A 22,984-nucleotide genomic window follows, 5' to 3' on the forward strand; every position below is an offset into this window, starting at 1 on the left:
GGTGATAATTGAGTTAAAATTAAGAAATTACTTTATGAAGCAATTTCATTTTACCTTAGTCATGTATTCAATTAATTATATTTTCCTCTTTAATATTTTAGTGCTTTGCGTCTTCATTTCCTTAAGTTTTCTTTATTGAAGAGGAGTCACTACTAAGTCACTACTTAGTCACAATAATTTTATCTATATTTTTAAAATTTAATATTCAGAAACATTTTATAACTTGTGAACCTTGAAGATGGTTATATATTATGCAGTAGTAGATTTAGTGATTTATAAGCTCTGAAATGTAGATCAGTATCTATTACTGATGTAGTAGATTCATCCTACTTGGGTATATGGAGTTTTTAAAGTTAGATATGTTAAATAATATAATATTTCCTTAGCATATAGAATCTAATCTTATTCTCTGAGAAACTGCCTTTTCTTTCTTTTTTTTTTTTTCCCCAGTTTTTCTAGAGATAGTAAGGTATGAGTTATAGCCTGCCAAACTTATGTACAGTCCGCTTTTTGAAATTTTTGCTCAAATTAGAGAGGAAAAACCAACAATAAGTGCTTCTTACCTACCTCTTGAAAGAGAGTGGTGTAGGAAGCTTTAAATTATCTAGAATCTTTTCAGATTAATTGAGTTTGTTTACAGAATTCTTAATTCTTGCAGAAATGGGAAATACTGGTTACAAAGAAAACATTTTTGGATATTGTTCTGATATATCTGTCTTTAGACATGAAAGAAATGGGCTTTTAGTGTGATAGCAGAATCTAATTTTGTTACATAATTATTCAAGGGTCATCATTTAGAATAAAAGCAGTCTAAAATGCATGCATTTTAATATCTGTCAGGTGTTTATTTGGATCATCTGTTTTCTTTATTGCTCTTTTTTTCCATGGATTACTACATAAGGAATTTGTCCTACTATTAGTGGATAATTATCCTTCCATCTTACAGAATATATGTGTGCTATCTTACTTATTTGTCTTTTCTTTTTTTTTCACCTTTTTGGAGAGAGGGTGTGAGCAGGGTGATGAGGGGTAGAGGGAGGAAGAGAGAGAGAATCCTGAGCAGGCTCCTTCCTCAGCATGAGTCCACGCAGGGCTTGATCCCACCATCTTGAGATCATGACTTAACCAGATGAGCCACCCAGATACCCTCCTCGTCTTGTAAGAAACAGTCACAAATTAACAACAAATTAGGAGTTCAACCTGTTCTCTAATTGCTATTCTGTGATTGATGTGGTAAGGTAATTTTGCATGTTTTTTTTAGCCTTCCTGGGTCGGTGTCTTTCCCATTAAATTAGATTAAAAAAATGCCTCTTAGAGATTTTTGAAGATCAAATGATACTGTGTAAAAGTGCTTTGAAAATTATAGGAAAATGAGTATATAACAGTTGATAAAAGATTAGTCAGGAGAAACAAATGGAAAAAGAGGAAACCAATATGTAAAGTCAACATCAAGAACTTTGAAGGGTCTAAAATCTAAGATTTTAACCTATTTGTAGCCTGCTATAGTTCTGTGGATGTTGGCTATAAATGCAAGACTTCTGAGTCAAAGACTAAGACTTTTATATTACAGCAATAACAGTAGCCATAGCATTAGCATTTTCTTGTGCTGGTTTCCTGAGTTTTGGTTCCAATGAGGCAATGTGAGGCACACCAGATGATACTCTCATAGAGAAGAGGAACTTTGAACTTAGGGAAGCTAAAGCTTTTATAATGGACAGTAAGTCTACTTGCCCTTTGCTCCAGGGGAAGATGCAGTCTTTGTTTTCCAAGGCTATTTTGCTATATAAACATCCTTGAAAAGATAGTATAGAAAAAAAATGAGCATTTGTGCCTGGTTTGCAAGGTGTGCAAAAATGAGAGATCCATGGAAGATTGTCTTCCAATAGTCAAATGGTATTTGCTATGAAAAAAATAAGACAGCTGGTTCTACTGAACTGGTTCTACTGGAAGCTGGTTCTACTATAAAGGTCAGGAGTGACTTCTCTAACACTTGACAGAGACCTGAGTAAAGTGACTGAGCCAGCCATGAAGCAAGAATAAGCAGAAATCCTGAGGTAGGCACATGTATGCTGTGTTCAGGTAAGAGCAAAGAGGCAAAGCCGGTGTGGCTGGAGCTCAGTTAACCAGGGGAGGGATGGCTGAGATTTAGATGAGAAATAGCCAGAGGCCAAGTTATGTAGAGCCTTATGCACCATGGTTAGGATTGTGAATTTTATTTTGATTGAGATTAGAAACCATTGGAAGGTTTTAAATGGAGAAGTAGTAAGATCTGTCTAACATTTTAACACTATTACTCTTGTGGCTCTGAATTACATAAGCTGTGGCAGTGATGAGTGGGAGTGGGAAAAATCTGTGAAATTATTAAAATTCTTTGAAAGAAAAAAAATAAAAAAAAATAAAATTCTTTGAAAGAGAGCTTCCCTGTAAAGCTCTGTATTATTACTGTAAATATTTTGAACTAGTATTTTATATTACTCTAACTCAAACTGAAAGTTATCATTTAAATAATCAAGCCAAATAAAATAGTCATACCACCATAGTTAAGATATCCTTAGAAGAACTTTACTTTTTTAGAATACAGAGGACTTTATGATGGGGCCTAGGTTGGGAAGCTAAAAGACATAGAAAGTATGCTGAATAGGTAGGGAGGGGTCCCTTAAGATCTAAGCCCAGAGGGGGAGGGGGGCCAATTTAACAGCATAGTCAGGTCATACTATCTAAGAGTTATATTTTTTCTTTAAGTAGCATAAGCAATAAAATGTGATCCTTGGTAGAGAGTCTTATATGTAGATTCTTTTTAAATCTGTGCATCTCTTGAACTTTACTATCTAAATTTACTAATTTCTAAACTGGGAATAATGTTTAATAAGATTGTGAGGATTTAATTTAGAAATTTACCAGGTCTTGGAATTTATTGGTCACCCAGCAGTCAGTAGTAGCTCAAATTGTTGAATATTCACAGTTTAGTATGGTAAACTATAATTTACAGCTCTTTCCACATCTTGTAGTGAAAGTAAACCAGATGCTAATAGCAGTTGTATCATGATCATTGAGAAGGTGGTTTATCAAAAGATGAGTAAGTCAAAGGAGGTATTCAGAGTTGTGTGGTAGTTACTTGGGGGAAGGGATAGACAGACAAACATCATTTATGTCAGAACTCAGTGGAAGAATGTTTTGCTACCAAACCAGTCTGGCCAGTTTTACTATCTACTGTGTATAGAGGAGACCCTGTTTAAGGGGAGAGCATGGCATTTATACCTGAGCACTAGTTATGAGTGAAAGTCTTTATATAAAATCTAATATCTGAACTTAGCTTCCCCATCTGTAAAAATGTGCCATTAATACTCAAACTTTATTAAAAAAGCTAGTTGAAAATCAGTTGTTTATAGATAGGTGGTTTTATTATAGAGAGGTGGTTAATAGTACTAATTATCATATTTGCTTGCAGATAGAAAGTTTTGTCCTAACTTGTTATGGAAAGGCTTGAGAATTGAGTTTTTCATATGGTGGAACATGGAAAGAGGGCATAGTATATATTCTTGGAAAGTAGAAGAAATTTATTTATTTTACTTTATTTTATTTTACTTCACTTCACTTCACGAGAGAATATGCATGCAAGCAGGAGAAGGAGCAGAGGGAGATGGAGAGAGGGTATCTTAAGCAGGCTCCACCCTTGGTGTTAAGCCTAAACAGTGCTCAGTCTCATGACCTTGAGATCCTGACCTAAGCTGAAATCAAGAGTTGAATGCTTAATCAACTGAGCCATGCAGGCTGTCCAAGAGATTAATCTTAATTAAAGTTCCCAAAGTGGGAAGTTAATACTTAGAGTACTTTGACCCTGAGGACAAAGAACTAATTATTAAAGACTATTACTATAGACTCTGTAACTGTTAGTATTGAGATCAGAAAAGTTTTTGTAATGTGTCGGTAGAGTGTGATTTTCTTAGCTACCCATTATTGTTTGGTTTAGAAACTAGTTGATTATTTAAATTTTGCCAGGATTGTATCTACTCTACCATGTCTTAAGGGATAACCTATTAATTAGGCACTTAATATTAGAAGAATGTCAAATAACATACAGCTTGCCTATTGTTCTCATCTTAAATTGAAAGGGAATGCTATTTTTTAAATTAAAAAAATGAAACCTCTAGACACAAATATTTATGTAGATATTTTAATTTTTTGGTGCCACCAAGTGGGGAAATGTTGAATAATGATACTTTCATACAAAACGTAGCTTATGGACAAATGAAGTACCTGTAGAAACAGTGACTACTGAACTTCTTATTATATACACATATCAGTGAAAACTTGATCATGTCATATGGTCCATATAAATATACACATGTAGGGCGCCTGGGTGGCTCAGTGGGTTAAGCCTCTGTCTTCGGCTCAGGTCATGATCTCAGGGTCCTGGGATCGAGGCCCACATCAGGCTCTCTGTTCAGCAAGGAGCCAGCTTCCCCCTCTCTCTCTGCCTGCCTCTCTGCCTACTGTGATCTCTCTTTCTGTCAAATAAATAAATAAAATCTTAAAAAAAAATATATATATATATATACACACATGTATATTTATATGCACACACGTATTACACATATGACATTATGCTAATCTATATACATTTAATATAAAATATGAAGTAATTAAAGAAAATTAAAGTGGTAAATTAAGGATTCAGAAATAGAAATAGAGCATTGGTTTTTAGTAGTCTTTGAAGAGAGAAATGCTCTTTAAAAGTCGTTTTTCAGCCTTCCTTGTGGTACTGTTTCATTGAATCTGTGCTCCTGATTGTAAGAGGTACCTGCCTATTCTTTCTTATCATTTATAATTTTTGTTTTATACTTAGTGTGAGTTTTTTATACATATAAATAATTCTGTTTCTTAATTTTTTGACTTATATAAATACTTTATGAGACTGACGTGCTACCTACTGCACTAACGAGGCACCTTGACTTACATAAATACTTTAAAAAAACATATCATTCTCCATACATAATAAAGAAAGTATAAGTGAAATAAATTGGAAAAGTGTACCTGAAAACTTCACATTTGCAATCTGAGTCTTCTGAATCACTTTTTAAAATTAGTTATTCATGTCCATGTTTTATTGTACAAGATTGTTTCTTTTATGCTTTCAAGAGAATTGATGATGCAGCATTTCTTAAGTCCTCCACTGGTCTCTGGAATTTTCTTTGAAGCTGCTAACATACCCACTGTTAACTGTAAGCTGTTTTTGTTGTTTCTTGTCTTGCCATGTGAGGGGCAAATGGAAATGGCTTTTAGTTTAGGTATGTTCCTTTAAGCTCATAAAGCACTTGGTTGTTGGTTTGTAAGAAAATATGGAATTATGCTTTTTTTTTTTTTTTTTTAAAGATCTATGTATTTATTTTGAGAGGAAAGACAGCAAGAGTACGCACATGTGGGAGGGGCAGAGAGGGAGAGAGAGAACCTCGAACAGACTCCATGTTCAGTGCGGATCCCCATGCGGGCTCGTTCTCACGACCTGAGCCGAAACCAAGAATCAAATGCTTAACCCACTGAGCCACCCAGGTGTCCCTGCTCCTTGTTTCAATAAATATTTGCTTCACTGTTTGCTCCTTTGTTCTCTTCCTCCTTGCACGTTAACTTTTTGTTTCAATGTCAAATCAACAGTACTATCTTAAAAACATTTTAAGTGGCAGTTAAACTCAGTAGTGGTAGCAAGAATGCATGTAACTCAAATAGAGAAGTAGCTTTAATGTAACCAGCTGTGACCAAATTTGTGACCATGCAGGTAATGACAGCAATGACGACTTCTTTGTAGCCGATGATTGTAAGATGCATCCAGTGTTAAATGTGAGAAAATATATAGGTGTCTTGGAGTCAATGAATAATTGAAGGAGAAGTTTTTTTTTTTAAGATTTTATTTATTTATTTGACAGAGAGAGAGAGAGAGGGAATATAAGGAGGGAGAGGGGGAGCGGGGAATGGGAGAGGGAGAAGCAGTCTTCTCGCCGAGCAGGGAGCCCCATGGGCTCAGTCCCAGGACCCTGGGATCATGACCTGAGCCGAAGTCAGAAGCCTAACAACTGAGCCACTGAGGCACCCCTAAAGGAGAAATCTTAATTGAGTATGCGTAATGAATTGTTTCATTAGTCATAAGCTCATACATATCCTCGAATAATAGGTGTAACAAATATATGCTCGACATTTATGCAGTGTATAAGTAGTACTTGATGTTGAACCTTTACAGTAATCCAAGGATCACAGGTTGGGAATTATTATTCTAGATATTAGAGAGGTACATAAGGAAAAGGTGCTGTTCTAAACTGGGCAGTGTAAGAAGGTATTAGAAATGTTGAGACACCTGGGTGGGTCATTGGGGTAAGCATCTGCCTTCGGCTCAGGTCATGATCCCAGGATCCTAGGATAGAGCCCCACATTGGACTCCTTACTCAGCAGAGAGCCTGCTTGTTCCTCTGCCTGCCATTCCCCATGTTTGTGCTGACAAATAAATAAAATATTAAAAAAAAATTATCTTAAAAAATGTTTGTAGTTTGTATGTATTCTTTCAAACATTTATGTGTATTCATTCAAACATTTTAGGTTTTAATACATACTGTGATTTATTTTTGGAACTTGAACAAATAAAATTGGAGGCAATTATGACCAACCTAGAAGCATTTTAAAGGACGTAATCTCTTTAGCCTTGTTGATTTTTTGATAATTCACTAGAGGGCAGTAGTAAGCAATAAATGTTTTGTTTCTGAAAAGGATGGCTTTTTTATACTTTTTTTTTTTCAAAGAAGTCTGAGGCTAAATTCAGAAGATTATTATTTAAAGACCTCAGGTTGTAATGATTAAGTGTGTTATGTAATGTTTTATGTTAGTTTTATCATAATCTAAATATTACAGTTAAATTTCCTGTTAATCCTTAAAACTTAAACATGCAGTCCAAAAAAAAAAAAAAAAAGCTAAAAGGTACATGATCCAAAACAATGACAACTTTCTTTTACTGTTCTTATTAGACTTAAAAGTTCGCAAGAAGATACTGTATTCTGGTCCCATATTACCACAAGGTGTTACCAAGGATATGTCTTTATTTCCTAAGATTTTTATATGAAGTTATTTCCGAATTTAGTTCAGCTCTTCTAATACATATGTAAATTTCATGTATGGAAATAAGTTCATGTAAATTAAGATTTCTTTTTTAAAACAATTTTTGGTTTATTAGGAGAAAAAGTAGGAGAAAAAATAATTAAGACCTAGTTTTTACATTCCAAATAGTCTACTGCACTTGTTACTAGTCTGGCTGAGGAATCTGTATTTTTAAGAATTTTCTGAGTGATTCTGATTAGCCAAGTTTGTCAGATCTAGCGATGAAGCAAATGTGCAGACCAATATGGCGTTTGTACTATAATTGAGTTATAAGCAAGGCACATTTACAAGTCAAGACATATTTCTCAGACATGGTATAATTAAGTTTAGACCTGAAAGACACTGAAATTTGCTGAAGAAATAGGGTTGAGAAGTTAGGCATTCTAGTTGAAGGCACTACATGTACTAAAGTGTGGAAACTGGACAAAGCCAGTAGTAGTATAAAACCAGAGTGTTTTAAGAACATTGAACAATTCAGAGGTGTGAGACATGAGATGAGGTTGGTAGGGATCAGGTTTTGAAGGTTTTGTATGCCAGGATTAGATAATTGCAGTCTGTTCATAAGACCCGTAATTCTACCTCTCATAGAGAAAATAACAAAACAACTTTTGAACAACCTTACCTGAAATTCTGATACACAAAAAAGTTAGATGTGCAACATAGAACTGCGCTGGTTGAAGTAGTAGCAGATCCCTGTGTGGCTACCTGTCTTCTTTTCTCCTGTAGTGGCCTTAAAGTCATCTACCCCAAATCCTAGGATGTCCTCCCAGAGCACTTTAAAAACCTTCTAGTTAGTCCTGGAGATCTTAATGGATATTAATAACAGGAGTGACATAATCTGACATGGGTATCTAAAGATTACTTTGGAAACAGTGTAGAAGATGGATTTATAGAAAGTGAGAACAGCAGACCAGGAAGGAGAATTTAGGTGACATTGTGTTTGACAGTGGACTCTAAATAAGGACCACATTGTTGATATTGACTAGAGCAAAAGATTCCTTGGGAAATAATATTGAACATTGAGGTTCCCTACTTAAGGACCAAATCCATCTAAATAAGCATTGGGGCAAAATAAGCTTGTTTGGAGGTGTTTGAGAAGACAGGGGATTTATTTGGGTATAAACTGTGGTTAGCAAAATATTTTTGCTTTGGAATTTGGTTTAACACAACATAGGTGTGTTAAAAATCATATATGACTGTGGATAATTGGTAAATAATTATTATGTAAATACTGCTTATTTATCAGAGTCTTCAAGTTTTATGTTTTTCTTTTTCAATGTTTTAGAAAGTTGTGGAACTACTAGAAGAAACAAATGGGTCAAATGATAATTGGGTTAGGAAAGCTCGGTAAGGAAAGATTAGATGAGCTGTGGGATACTTTGGTTCCCATAGACTTTTTTATTTACATTTTCAGTGTTTTAAGGCTATGATATTTTGTATTCTTTCCTTTTTATACTTTACCAAGGTCATTACAAGCATAAAGTTGATAAGAATTGATTAATTACAAGAAAATTACTCTGTCTAAATTAAATTTCCTTATAACATGAAACAATCTTTTCTATTTTTTCAGCAGGGGAGGCGGGAAGGAGGGGAGATGATGGGGAAATCATGAGAACATTAACTTAGGTTTTAATAATATGTAAAATGCAAGATTTTAAGGTATTTCTTCATTAGAAATACAAGGATTTGAATATTGGGTAATAAGTTCAAAATTAATTATCTAGTTACATTGTGCCATAAATAGTTGATATTTGATAGAACTAGTTGATTTCTGGGATTTCTTTTTGGTCACGTTCTTTGCTCATATTCTCCCTTAATTAAAACAAAACAAAACAAAACAAAACAAAGCCATGGAGGGAGTTTCAAGATAGTTGCATAAGAAGACTCTGAACTCACCTTCTCCCATGGACACAATAAACTTACAGCTATATCTGGAATAAATTTTCCCTGAAAACCACCTGAGAACTTGAAGAACAGCACCTCCACAACAAAAGACTAAAGAAACACATCAAGTAGTGTAGGCAAGTCAAAGACACGGCCTCACCCCCAACCCCATCCCAGGTGACCCCACAATCAGGAGGTATCCCATAATAAGGAACTCTCTTTGAGGGGTAAGGAGATTGTGCCCCTCATCAGGCATCTTGACTCTAGGGGCTAGCACTGGAAAGATGACCCCCCCACAAACATCTGGTTTTGAAAATCAATGGGGAGTTAAGAGAGGGAGAATCATAGAAAGATAGGTAACAGAGATCCTGCTGTGGCTTGTATACAAACCTGCTCTCCCTGAGATCAGCACAAAAGCCACAAATTGAAAAGTGCCTACCCTGTAAATGAGGGAGAACCACTAACTAATTTTAAGGAGGCTGTGGCAAAGGCAGGGACCTATAGACGTTTTGTCTGGTGATAGAAGCATTGTTGGAGTCCATTTTTGGAATGTCATTCTAACTTGCTGGTGACAGAGCAGATGAGTGCCATTTCTAGTGCTCTCCCTCTAACATGCAAGCACTAGAGGACATATTCTGCCCACTTAACTCTTAAACTAGCTGGCAAGCACCGCACGCCACACAGCACCCCAGCTACAAAGGGCCAGGCTTGTGTCCTGAGCCCTATTCTCCTCACTCAGCGATTGGGCTGCAAATGGGCCAGATGAGCACCTGATCTCTACTTCTCCTATGTAGCAACCAAGCTGCAATGAGTCCAGGTGGCTGCCCTAAATCCTGCCCGACCTATGCAGAGAACCAAGTTGTAACTGGCCTGGGAAAGTGCACTGAACCCTACCCTCACTGTGCAGCACCCAAACCCCAAACCAGTTGGTCCAGTGACCTGAGTCCCACCTTCCCTGTGCCACACATGGGATACAACTCGGTTGGTAAGCGCCAGAGCCGCGTCCTCCCCTAGCAGCAGGTAAGCTGTAATTAGCTCCCAGGGACACCCTAAGCCCCACCTAATCAGCACAGAGACTGAGCCATAACTGTGATGGGCAAGCAGCTAGAACCCCAGTCTACCTGCACAGTGTCTGAGCCTCAGCTGGGCAGGGTGAGTGCCCTGAGCCCTGACCTCCCCGTACAATAGTGTTGGCTGTATCACAACTGGTGGGCACATGTAGCCCATAGAGTGGTTGCCCATATGAAGTGTCTGGCTCTGATGGCCAAGGGAGATTGCTCTAATGGCCCACATGAACCAGCTGTTAAACAAGACCACCCCTTCAAGACTGAGGGAGGTAGCAATTTCACTTAATATATAGACAAACAGAGAGGCAGAATGAGGAGATCAAAGAATGCGTTCCATACCAAAAAATAAGGTAAATCTCCATTAAAAAACTTTAATGAAAGGGAGATAGCAACCTACCTGATAAAGAATTCAAGTAATAGTCATAAAGATACTTAGCAGTGTTGGTGGGAGAGTGGATGAACACAAGAACCTTGTCAGAGCCAGAGAAAATACAAGAAAGTATCAAATAGAAATTATAACTGAACTGAAAAATACAGTAGAGAGGTTCAGTAGCAGAAATGGTAAAACAGGAGCATGAAGGCAAAGCTTGAAGACAAAGTAATGGAAGACATCTAGACAGAGCAGTAAAATGAAAAGAATTAAAAGTGAGGACAACTTAAGGGACTTCAGGAACTACATCAAGTGGAATAGCAATAAAAGTTCTCAGAGGAGATAAGAGAGGGAAAGGGCCAGAAAAATTATTTGAAGAAATAATGGCTGAAAACTTCCATAATCTGGAGAAGAAAACACATCCAGGTTCTGGAAGCCCTGGGAGTTCCAAACAAGATGAGCTCAACAAGAAACAATCTCAGACACATTGTAATTAAAATGGTAAAAGGTAAGCATAAAGAGAGGATCTTAAAAGCAGCAAGAGAAAAGCAACATATTACATACAGGGGAAACTCTAATGCCATCAGCAGATTTTTCAGCAGAAACTTCATAAGCCAGAAAAGGGAGTGACATAACTAACATTTATTTATGAAGCATAACATATTTAAAGTGCTGAAAGGGAAAAGCTGCTACCTAAGAATTTTCTACCTGGCAAGATTATCATTTAGAATTGAAGGAGAGGTAATAGTTTCCCATATAAGCAAAAGCTGAGGGAATTCATTGCCCCTAAAGTATGAAGGGTTAAAGACAAGAATAGTAAAATTAAAAATATAATTAGGTGCCTGGGTGGCTCAGTTAGTTGTGTCTGACTCTTGATTTGAGCTTATGTCATGATCTCAGAGTCGTAAGATTGAACCCTATGTTGGGCTCTGTGCTCAGTGGGCATATGCTTGAGATTCTGTCTCCTTCTCCCTCTGCCCCTCCCCCTAAACACGTGCACATGCATGCTCTCTTTCTAAAATATCTATATAATCAGTGAAGGGATACATAAAATAAGATGTAAAATGTGTTATCAAAAATACAAAATGTGGGTAGGGGAAGTAAATATAAAAGCTTTGGGATGTATTCCAAATTACCTTACTTTCAACTTAAAAGAGATTTTATTTACATGAGATATTCTATATGAACAATACAGTAACCACAACGAAAAAACTTAGGAAATCTACAAAAGGAAAAGAGAAAGGAAACTAAACACTAAATAAAACAAGTCCAACCACAGGGAAGAGGGAAGAAAGGAACAAAGAGAAACCACAAAAATAGAAAACAATTAGCAAAATAATACATACCTGTCAATATTTTTTTTTAAAGATTTACATATTTATTTGAGATAGAGTGAGAGAGAGCTAGAGTGGGGAGGAGGGGTAGAGGTAGAGGGAGAAGCAGGCTCTCTGTAGGGAGCTCGATGCAGGACTCAGTCCCCCCTAAGATCATGACCTGAGCTGAAGGCAGATGCTTAACCAACTGAGCCACCCAGGTGCCCCTCAATAATTGCTTTAAATGGACTAAGTTCTCCAATCAAAAGATGTAGGTGATTGAATGGATTAAAAAAAAAAAAAAAAAGCCAGGATCCTTCTACATGCTGCTTGTAAGAGATTTACTTCAAATGTAACGACCCACACAGACTGAAAATGAAGGGATAGAAAAAAGATATACCATGGAAATGGAAAGAAAGCTGGGGTAATAATACTTCTATCCGACAAAATAGACTTTAACGAAACCAAGATGATAAGAAAAAGAAGGGCATTACATATTAATAAAGGTCTCAATCTAACAAGAGGATATAACATTTTAAATGTTTATGTACCCAGTTTGGGGTACCTAAATATAAATGGTAGATAGTAACAGAAATAAAAGGAGAAATAGCAATACAATAATAGTAGTGGATTTTAGTACTCTCTTGGATCAATGAATTGGCCATCCAGACAAAATCAATAAGGAAACATTGGCCTTAAGTGTCATATTAGACTAGATGGACTTTGATATGTATAGTACGTTCTATCCTAAAACAGCAGAATACACATTCTTTTCAAATACGCATGTCTAGGATAGTTCATATGTTATGCCATAAAACAAGTTTCAGTAAATTTAAGAAGATTGAAATCATATCAAGTATCTTTCCAACCTCATGCTATGAAACTATAAATCAGTTACATCTTAGAAGAAAACTGGGGGGGGGGGGGCAGTAACACGTGGGGCACCTGGGTGGCTCAGTTGTTAAGCATCTGCCTTCGGCTCGGGTCATGATCCCAGAGTCCTGGGATCGAGCCTCACATCAGGCCCCGTGCTTGGTGGGAAGCCTGCTTCTCCCACTCCCTGTGCTTCTGTTCTGTCTCTCTCTGTCAAGTAAACAAACAAACAGTAATATGTGGAAGCTAAACAACATGTTATTAAACAACCAGTGGGTCAGCAAGGAAATCAAAGAGGAAATCTAAAAGTACTTTGAGACAAATGAAAATGAAACACAACATTCCAAAATCTCTGGGATGCAGCAAAAGCAGGTCTAAGAGGCAAGTTCATAACAATACAAGCCTACCTCAAGCAACAAGAAAAATGTCACATTAACAATCTACGTAAAGGAACTAGAGAAAGAAGAACAAACAACCCCAAAGTTAGTAGAGGGAAAGAAAGAATAAAGATCAGAGTAGAAATAAATAGGAACTAAAAAAACAACAGAGAAGATCAATGAAACAAAGAGCTGGTTCCTTGAAATGATAAACAAAATTGGCAGGCCTTTAGCCAGACTCATAAAAAAATAAAATAAGTCATCTGAAATGAAAAAAAAAAACAAAATCAAATCTGAAATGAAGAAGAAGTTAAAACTAGTAACAGAAATTAAAAGGATCATAAGAAAATACTATAAACAATTATATGCCAACAAATTAGACAATCTAGAAGAGTCGGATAAATTTCTAGAAACAACAGTCTTCTAAAATTGACCATGAAGAATATAAAATCTGAATAGACCAATTACTAGTAATGAAACTGAGTCATCTACCAAAAACTCCAAGAAATAAAAGGTGAGATGTAGATGGCTTCACACATATATTTTACCACAATTTAAAGAAGAGTTAATATCTTATCTGCCTGAAACTATTACAAAAAACTGAAGAGGAGGGAACACTTCCAAACTCATTTTATGAGGCCAGCATTACCCTATTAACAAAACCAGACAAAGACACTGCAGAAAAAGAAAACTATAGGCAAACACCCCTGATGAACACAGATGCTAAAATTCTCAAGAAACCAAAGCAATACATGAAAAGGATCGTACACCATCACCAAGTGAGATTTATTTCAGAGATATAAGGATGGTTTAACATTTGCAAATCAATCAATGTGATACACTTCACTAACAAAATAGATGATGAAAATCACATGATCATCTCAGTAGATGCAGACAAACCATTGACATGATTCAATATCTGCTTATGATAAAAACTCTCAACAAAATGGGTATAAACGGAACATTCCTTAACATAGTGAAGGCTGTGTATGACATTAATGAAGGCCGTACATGACAGACCCACAGCTGACATCATATTCAATGGTAAAAAGCTGAAAAATTTTTCTCTAAGATTAGGAACAAGACAAGAATGCACACTCGTGCCATCTTAATTTAACATAATATTGGAAGTCCTAGTGACTGCTGGTAGGCAGGGAAAAGAAAAGGCCTCCAAACTGAAAAGAAGTAAAACTTTCACTATTTGTCGATGACATGATACTATATGGAGTAAATCCTAAAGACCATCAAAAAACTACTGGAACTACTAAATGAATTCAGTGAAGTTGAGGGATACAAAAGTAATATACAGAAATCTGTTGCATTTCTATTCACTAATAACAAAGTAGCAGAGAGATTAAAAATCCCATCTACAGTTGTATCAAAAAGGACAAAATACCTAGGAATAAATTTAACCAAGGAGGTGAAAGATCTATACCCTGAAAACCATAAGACCTTGAGGAAAGAAATTGAAGGCAACCCTCAAAATGGAAAGATACACCGTGCTCATGGATTGGAAGAATTAATATTGTTAAAGTGTTCATACTACCCAAAGCAATCTACAGAATCTATGTAATCCCTCTCAATATGCCAATGGCATTTTTCACAGAACTAGAACAAATAATCCTAAAATTTTTGTGAAGCGCCAAAGAGCCAAAGCAATCTTGAGAAAGAAGAACAAAGCTGGAGGAATCATGCTGCCTGATTTCAAATTATACTACCAAGCTGCAGTAATGAAAATAGTATGGTACCACAAAACAGACACCTGAATCAACAGAATAGAATAGAAATCCTGGAAATAAACCCACATTTGTATGGTCAATTAATCTTCATGAAAGGAGGCAAAAACAGGTGATGGGGAAAGGGAGCCTTTTAAAATAATGGTGGTGTGAAAACTGGACAATTGCATGAGAAAGAATGAAATTGAGCCACTTTGTTAAATCATATACAAAAATAAGCTCTAAATGAATAAAAGACTTGACTATAATACCTGAAGCCATAATAAATCTCCTTGAAGAAAATATAGTAGTAAGCTTTTTGACATTGCTCTTAGCAGTATTTTGGGGGGATCTATCTCTTCAGGCAAAGGCAACAATAGCATAAATAAATGGGACTATACACAGTGAAGAAACTCATCAACAAAAGGAAAAGGCAACTTACTGAATGGAAGAAGATACCTACAAATGATATACCCAGTATGGAGTTGGTACCCAAAATATAGGAAGAACTCGTACAACTCAGTAGCAAAAAAAAAAAAAAAAAAAAAAAAAAAATCCCAATCTGATTTAAAAATGGGGACTGAATAGATATTTTTCTAAGAAGAGATGAATGGCTAACAGGCACATGAAAAGATGTAACATCACTAATTATCAGGGAAATGCAAATCAAAGCCACAATGAGGTATTACTTTACCCTGTTGGAATGGCTAACATCAAGAAGACAAGAAATAACACATTTGGTGAAGATAAAAGAGAACCCTCATGCACTGTTGGAGGGAATACAAGTTGGTGCAGCCACTATAGAAAATAGTATGGAGGTTCCTCAAAAAATTAAAAATGGAAATACCATCTGATCCAGCATTTCTACTGCTGGGTATTTATCTGATGAAAATAAAAACACTAATTTGAAAAGACGTATGTACCACTCTGTTCATTACAACATTATTTACAATAGGCAAGGCATGGAAGCAGTCTATGTGTCCAGCAGGTGAATGGATAAAGAAGATGTGATGTGTATGTGAGAACAACATGGGGTTAGGGGTGCTGATCTTTCCACATGTGTGAAAATCTGCATATGATTTTTGACTCTCCCCAAACTTAACTATTAATAGGCTATTGTTGACCAGAAGCCTTACTGATAGCATAAATAGTCAATTAAAACATACTTTGTATGTTATATGTGTTATATACTGTATTCCTAAAATAAAATAGGAAAAACAATGTCGTTAAAATCGTAAGGGAAATACATTTGTAGTACTATATTGTATTTATGAAGAATCCATGTGTAAATGGACCCATGTAATTCCAACCCAAGTTATTCAAGGGTCAACTGTAATTAAAATTGTCACTGAAGTTTTTTCGGAGTTGACATCTAAGTTGCAGAGACTTTGAGAGAAAATATTCAGGATCACCCAGGATATTTTGAAGTTTTGGGGTTAAGCCCAAGAAATTGCGTTTATCACTTCTGCCTACATTTGTTGTCTTGAACTCAATTTCATGAGCTTACTTAACTTCAGGGAGACTGGCTAAAGTAGTTTGGCTGTGTGCTCAGCAGGAAAATGAAAAAGATTTAAATATATAATGTGTCTGCTTTAGAGCCTGTTGCTGCAGTTGGGAAGTGATAGTTGTCAGTGTTGTTTCTAAAGATTTAATGATTTAGAGTAACAGTTATGTGGCAACTGCCATTATTAAGTGTTTTTAACAGTTACCATTAAAAGTCTTCATTTGGGGCTGGCTGATATGGAAAAATATAAAATAATATGTTTATTCTTAATGCAATCAACAGAAAATTACTTGTAGGAAAATATTTAAAATACTTAGCAAAATGATTAATTATACTTAAAACTTGTAATAAATTGTGTACAGATAATTGGTATGCTAATTAAATAACATGCATTTATTAAAATATGTTTTAGTGAGGGTTTACTATATATAGTTGGATAAAATTGTTTTTTCCATAGAAAATAGTTCTATAAAATGTTTTTACTAATTCACACTCTGTTAACCCCTCATTAATCTGGAGTTACAGTTTATTACTTTGGTATTCTATTTACAGTAATTTGGCAACTTACCCTTTGAAGAATATATATTATCTCTTCTATGAATAGTTAGTATTACTCATGTCAGTTTATATAACTGTAAGTGTGAAATAAACAAGAGAATTATGAGACAGTATATGATTCACTCCCAGGTACTTTGTTCTTCAGTGACTGTAATCCTTCACAACTGTACCCTGGCACTTCCTTTAAAGTTTAAAGGACGTTTTAACCTCAAAATTGTGTATAATATGTATAAAATAGTATTAATGAAACACATTTTTATTTTGTTCTTTTAGGCCTATGGCATGTCTGCATTACCTTTAAATCTAATAAAAGGCACTAGAAGTGCTGCTTATGAACGTTTAGAAAACACCGAAGACATTGAAGAAGTGGAGCAACACATTCAAACGATTAAATCAAAAGTGAGTTGTTATTTTATTGTAATTGGAAAGCATGTAAGTGCATTGTCTTTGCACTACTTTCTAATTATTCTAAGACATTGCAACCCCATATTTTTTATGTCGTTTGAGTTTTTTTGCAACATGTCCTTAGCAAAATATGTCCATGGTTTTAAAATTTGTCTTCTGTGAAATGCAAGACACTAAAAATTTGAGAATTTCTATCAGTGTTCTAATACGTAAAAGCAGAAGTTTTGCTCAGGTATGATCAAGACCTTGCTTATTCCCAGGTATATTGATTTCTTGTGTAACATCATATTTTACTGTATCACTTATGTTCAAGTTTTATTTACTAGTGGAATAAGGTAAAAATTACATGTAATCACTTTCCAGTTGAGTGTACTTCTAAAAACACAAAGAAGTTTCTTCTTTATCACCTTGAAGTAACAGATGAACATAATTTATAGAACGTATTTATAGAACAGATAAATAATACTTGTAGACATATAAAACCTATTTATAGAACATTTTTAAGTATGTATTAAACTAGCATAATCCTGATACAGAAACCAGATGATCATTGCATACAAAAAAGAAGACTACATATGTACTGGTCTCTCTTATGAACATAGTTTTAATATAAAGAAAAATATTAGCAATTCAAACCTGTGCTGTAATAAGAGAATATTTTATAATTATCAGATCAGTTTTATCCTAGAAATTCAAGGATGATACATTAAAAAATTTATTAAAGTAGTTTAATGTATTGAGAATAAATGAGAAATAAGCATTTGAATAGATGCTAAAGAATATTTAATAAAAGTCAATTTATAGTTATGATTTAAAAAAAAGCCTTACCAAATTAGAAGAGAAGAGTGTACTTAGGAAAGGAAGCCTATAATGAGCATCTTACTTAAATGATGAATTAAACATTCTCATTGAAGTCGGACACAGGTCAGTGCAGTCAGTATCATTGTTGCTCATTAGCATATTCCTGGAGGTCTTTGTCAGATAAGAAAGAATGCAGGTATAAACATTGGAGGGAGAGAGAGGAAAAGGGCAATATCCTTTATTATTCACAGATATCATACACTAAGAAAATATGAAAGAATGAACTGATAAATTAATAGAACTAATAAGAGTTCATCAAAGTACCTGGATATAAACATATAGAAATCATTAGCTAGTTGGAAGATGTAATAAAAAATGGTCTCATTCACAATAGCTGCAAACTATAAAATAATAAGAAATGTCAGAATCATCCTGGTAGAAATTATAAAAGTTACTGAAATACATAATAGAAGACTGAAATATATGGAGAACTTCATCCGTTCCTGATTGGGAAGATTGAGTAATGTAGAGATGATAGTTTTTCTAAAGTTTAGGTGGAAATTTATAAAAGACAAAATATGAAATTTTTGTAGACCCCCCTACCATATAGTAAAACAATCCTGAATTCAAATCAATACAAAATTTACAAGACATTAGGAGAAAGTGGAAGTAAAATTTTATCTTGGTGTATAGAAGATCTTTCTGAACAAGCCACAAAAAACCCCAAATGCTAATTGAGAGATTGGTGAGTTTTACATTTTTGAGTTCTAAAATTTATGGACCCAAAAGCACCACCAAAAGAAAGTCTATAATATAGGAGGATATCGCAGTATGGATATGTATAAAGAACATCTTCAAATCAGTAAGAAAAAAGGACAAGCAATACATAAGATAATGAACAAAAGACCCAAATAGAGTTTACTGAAGGAAAAATTAAACTCTCCAGTGAAAATGTAAAATGATGCTTCAGCTCTTCAGCAGTAAGTAGGTTTGCCATGCATCCCAGTTTGCCTGGAACTTGAGGGGATTTTCCAGAATGTGGAATTTGGAGTATGGAGACCATGATGGTTGGTCCCCCTGTAATCAGAGATATGCTAATTAGAGCAACTCAATATTACTTTTAACTTTTAGAAGTCTTTTTTATTTATTTATTTGACAGAGAGAGAGAGAGATCACAAGTAGGCAGAGAGGCAGGCAGAGAGAGGAGGAAGCAGGCTCACTGCCGAGCAGAGAGCCCGATGCGGGGCTCAATCCTGGGACCCCGAGATCATGACCTGAGCTGAAGGCAGAGGCTTAACCCACTGAGCCACCCAGGTGCCCCAACTTTTAGAAGTCTTTACAGTATTTATCTTTGTCAGGTGTTAATGGGATTTTGGGGATAGATATACTGCTTGTGGGAATGTAAAATATACAGCTTTTTAAAGAAAATAATATGATGTGTGCCTATACACAAAAACACATCCCTTTTTAATAAAGTTTAAAGTTTAATGAAAGTTTAATAAAGTTTAATTAATAAAGTTTACTCCCATTTAATAAAGTTAAAGTTTAAAAGCTATTGATGTCTAGGAACATCTCCTACTCAAGTATGTATATATACTTATATCTGGGTGAAAAAGGATGTTCATGCACATTGTTAATGCTCCCAAAAAATAAAACAATCTAAGTTTTCAAAAATAAGGTAATTATTAATATACCATGGTATAATGTGGTATGCAGTGATGAAAAAAAATGAGCTGGATTTATATAGACTAAAGAATATATCTTTATAGAATTAAAGCAGACTCAGTTAAAATTCTAACCCTCCTTATTATGCATGTAATTATCTGTGGGGCTTATTTTCCTCATTTAGTAAATGGAAATAATATTATTACCAACTTCAAAGTTTTATTCTGAAGATTTGGGGAGAATAAATGTTAAAGAACAGAAGATTAGGGAGAATAAATGCTAAAGAACAGATCAGTTTTAGGTACAAGAAATGTGCTCAAGAAATGTTAGCTATTATGTACAACAAAAACTCATATTAGCATATATGCATGTGTGCAAATACGTAGAAAATGTGTAGAAGGATATTGTATTGCTTAATGGTAGTAACAGTAGGAAAGGGCAGTGTAAAAGGAAGCTTTCACATTTTACTTTTTTTAAACAAAGGGTATGTATTCATATGCTTTATAACTAGCCCCCCCCACCCCGCCACCATGAAATAGTTAACTGCTGATTTTCTATCCTGGTGTTTGTTTCTCTGACCAAAATTCTTCTTCTGTTGTTTTGGTCAGTAGGCAAAGCAGAGTGGGCCTCTAGCCCTCACTGCACTGAAATATTCACCAAATAGGTAACTTGGGTTTATTTTTAGTGGACCCTTAATATACTGATTTTTTTCCTGAAATAGTGAACGCTAGTTGTTAAGTAAAGCCACCTCATGTTGTTATCCTTTGGATACTAGAATGGCATTTCTGAGAAAAATTATATGTTTAGGATACAAAGTACTGTTTTTTTCTCATGACACACACTTGAAGTATTATTGCCTGGATCTGTCTTCTAGAAGGGAATGTTTATTTTATTCTTTGTCCTTCCTAAAATACCTTTCTCTGAAGTGCCTTTTGGGAAAAAGTTTGAATAGTACCCATTGTACTTGACTTAAAGGAGTGAAGATAATTAAATATAGTGTAGCGTATGCAAAGTATGATCTCTAGAGCGGTAGCACCAGCATCTCCTAGGGCTTTGGTAGAAATGCACATATTAGGCCCCACCCAAGACCAACTAAATTTTATTTATAGGATCTAGAAATCTGTGTTTAACAAACTTTTCAGGTAATTGTTATGCATGATAAAGTTTGAGAGGCAATTATCTTAAGGTATGGAAGACAACAGCTAGTTCCAGAAGAGCATGGCAGTGCCAATAATAATAATATTATAATAATCATTATAACTGTATAGATCTCTTTATTAAATGATATTTTTGAATATTGTCTTCATTATATCTATGATTTCAGATGAGGCTGCACTGGCATATGCTAGAGAGCAATTTTGTTGTCTCTCTCTTAAGAACCTATTTAAACCTGAATAGGGATATTAACATTTTAATATCTGATGTCTTTACTTTTTTTTTTTTTTTAAAGATTTGAGAGAGAGAGAGCAAGTGCAAGCATGAGTTAGGGGAGGAGCAGAGGGAGAGGGAAAGGGAGAAGCAGATTCCTAAAATACCTTTCTCTGAAGTGCCTTTGGGAAAAAGTTTGAATAGTACCCATTGTACTTGACTTAAAGGAGTGTTATCTTTTAACCACAATGGTATGGGTACTGCTTGTGGTTACAGTAAGCATCACATAAAAATAGATGGATGAAAGTTACCTATCAGTAGGTTGGCCAAAGAAAATGTAACTTATTTGCAAAAGTAGTAGGAGAATAAGAAAGTGACAGTTCTTAGCAATTGTTATAAATATCTCTGCATAGCACATACTAGTATTATATCTCTGTGCTGGTATCTGAATCAGGGGCTGACCAAAAGGAGATAAGGGGTAGAACCAAATATATTAAGATAAGGGATAGAAGAGGAGCTTGGAGGTGAGAAAGAGTAATGGCGCAAATTGAATAAAGTACCCTGTTAAAAAGGCATTTTTCAAGATATTTATCTTCTTTCCACATAACTTTACCATATAGTTGGAAAACAGGAATCAAGAAGTTCATTAGTAAATGTACACACATCTACATTTTGATGCTGATCTTGTTTCAGAGATGTGTATTCTCACAAAGATGATGTCATTTTTTTTTTTTCAGGTTGTAAATTTGCCTAAGGCATATCCAACCTAAAAAAGGTTTTGTTGCATGATTTGCTAAATCTGATGGGTACTTTACTAAGACCTTAACTGTAAAAAACTGTTATATTTTCTTCTGTTATTTACAGAGCAAAGATGGTCGACCTTTGCCAGCAAGGGATAAACGCGCCTTAAAACAATTTGAAGAAAGGTTACGAACACTTAGGAAAAGAGAGAGGCACTTAGAATTCATTGAAAACAGCTGGTGGACAAAATTTTGTGGTGCTCTGCGTCCCCTGAAGGTAAATGGAGTTTTAAAAAAATTATGTTGTCACTCTTTTCCCAAGTTTATATAGACCTTTTAGAGTAATTGAGTTCTCTTTGTGAGGCATTGCAGTGTGGTACTTGTGAGCATGAATTTTGGAGGTAAAGTGATTTTGATTCATAGTTCTGTCATTTGGTAGTTCAGCCAGTTACACACCTCTCTGAGCTTCATTCATTTACTCATGTGTACAGCAAGTGTTATAACAGAGGTGCTGGGAAATTGTTTTATGAGTGAGTTACAGGAATTCTTTATATATTCTGCATTAAGTACTTTGTGAAATATATATATTGTGAATGTTGTCTCTATAGCTTGCCTTTATGTTTTCTTAAACTGTTATTCAAAGAGATCTTAAATTTTTATTGCAATCATTTTTTCATATGTTTTCTTCTGGAAATTTTATGGTTTTAGCTTTATAAATTTTAGGTTCATAGTCCATTTTAAGTTAATTTTGTGGGATGGTATAACCTCGGGGTTTATTTTCCATATGGATATTCAATTGTTTCAGCAGCATTTTTGTAAAGACTCTTCTTTGCTCATTGACGTTCCTTGATACTTTTGTCAAACCCATTGATCATGTGTATGTGTGGGTCTATTTCAGGACTTTTTCTTTTGCTCCATTGATTCGTATGTCCTTATGATGAAACTTGATTACTGATTTGTTATACAGTCAGTCAGGAAATCAAGGAGTATAAATTCTTCAGTTTTGGTTTTCTTTTTCAATATTGTTTTAGCTATGCTAGCTTTTCTGCATGTTCATGTAAATTTTAGAATCAACTTAGAATTCTACAGAATATCCACTGGGATTTCTGTTAGGATTACTTTGAATCTGTAGGCAAATTTGGGGAGAATTGACATTGTAAACTTGAACCAAATGAGAGTCTGTAAGCCACTAAAACTGACATCAGCC

General features: G+C 35.0%; 1 protein-coding gene across 1 annotated transcript in view; it reads left to right on the forward strand.

Annotated features, from left to right (window-relative positions):
* Nucleotides 1–22,984, forward strand: part of LOC111152167 (LMBR1 domain containing 1) — a 154,024-nt gene that overhangs the window by 49,504 nt on the left and 81,536 nt on the right. Inside the window, exons 8-9 of the mRNA XM_022510527.1 lie at nucleotides 17,072–17,197; nucleotides 21,902–22,054. Coding sequence (XP_022366235.1) covers nucleotides 17,072–17,197; nucleotides 21,902–22,054 — 279 coding nt within the window. The remainder of the gene's footprint in view (nucleotides 1–17,071; nucleotides 17,198–21,901; nucleotides 22,055–22,984) is intronic.

The sequence above is a fragment of the Enhydra lutris genome, unplaced genomic scaffold, assembly GCF_002288905.1.
Source record: "Enhydra lutris kenyoni isolate GAN:26980312 unplaced genomic scaffold, ASM228890v2 scaffoldscaffold28, whole genome shotgun sequence".
Classification (NCBI taxonomy): Eukaryota; Metazoa; Chordata; class Mammalia; order Carnivora; family Mustelidae; genus Enhydra; species Enhydra lutris.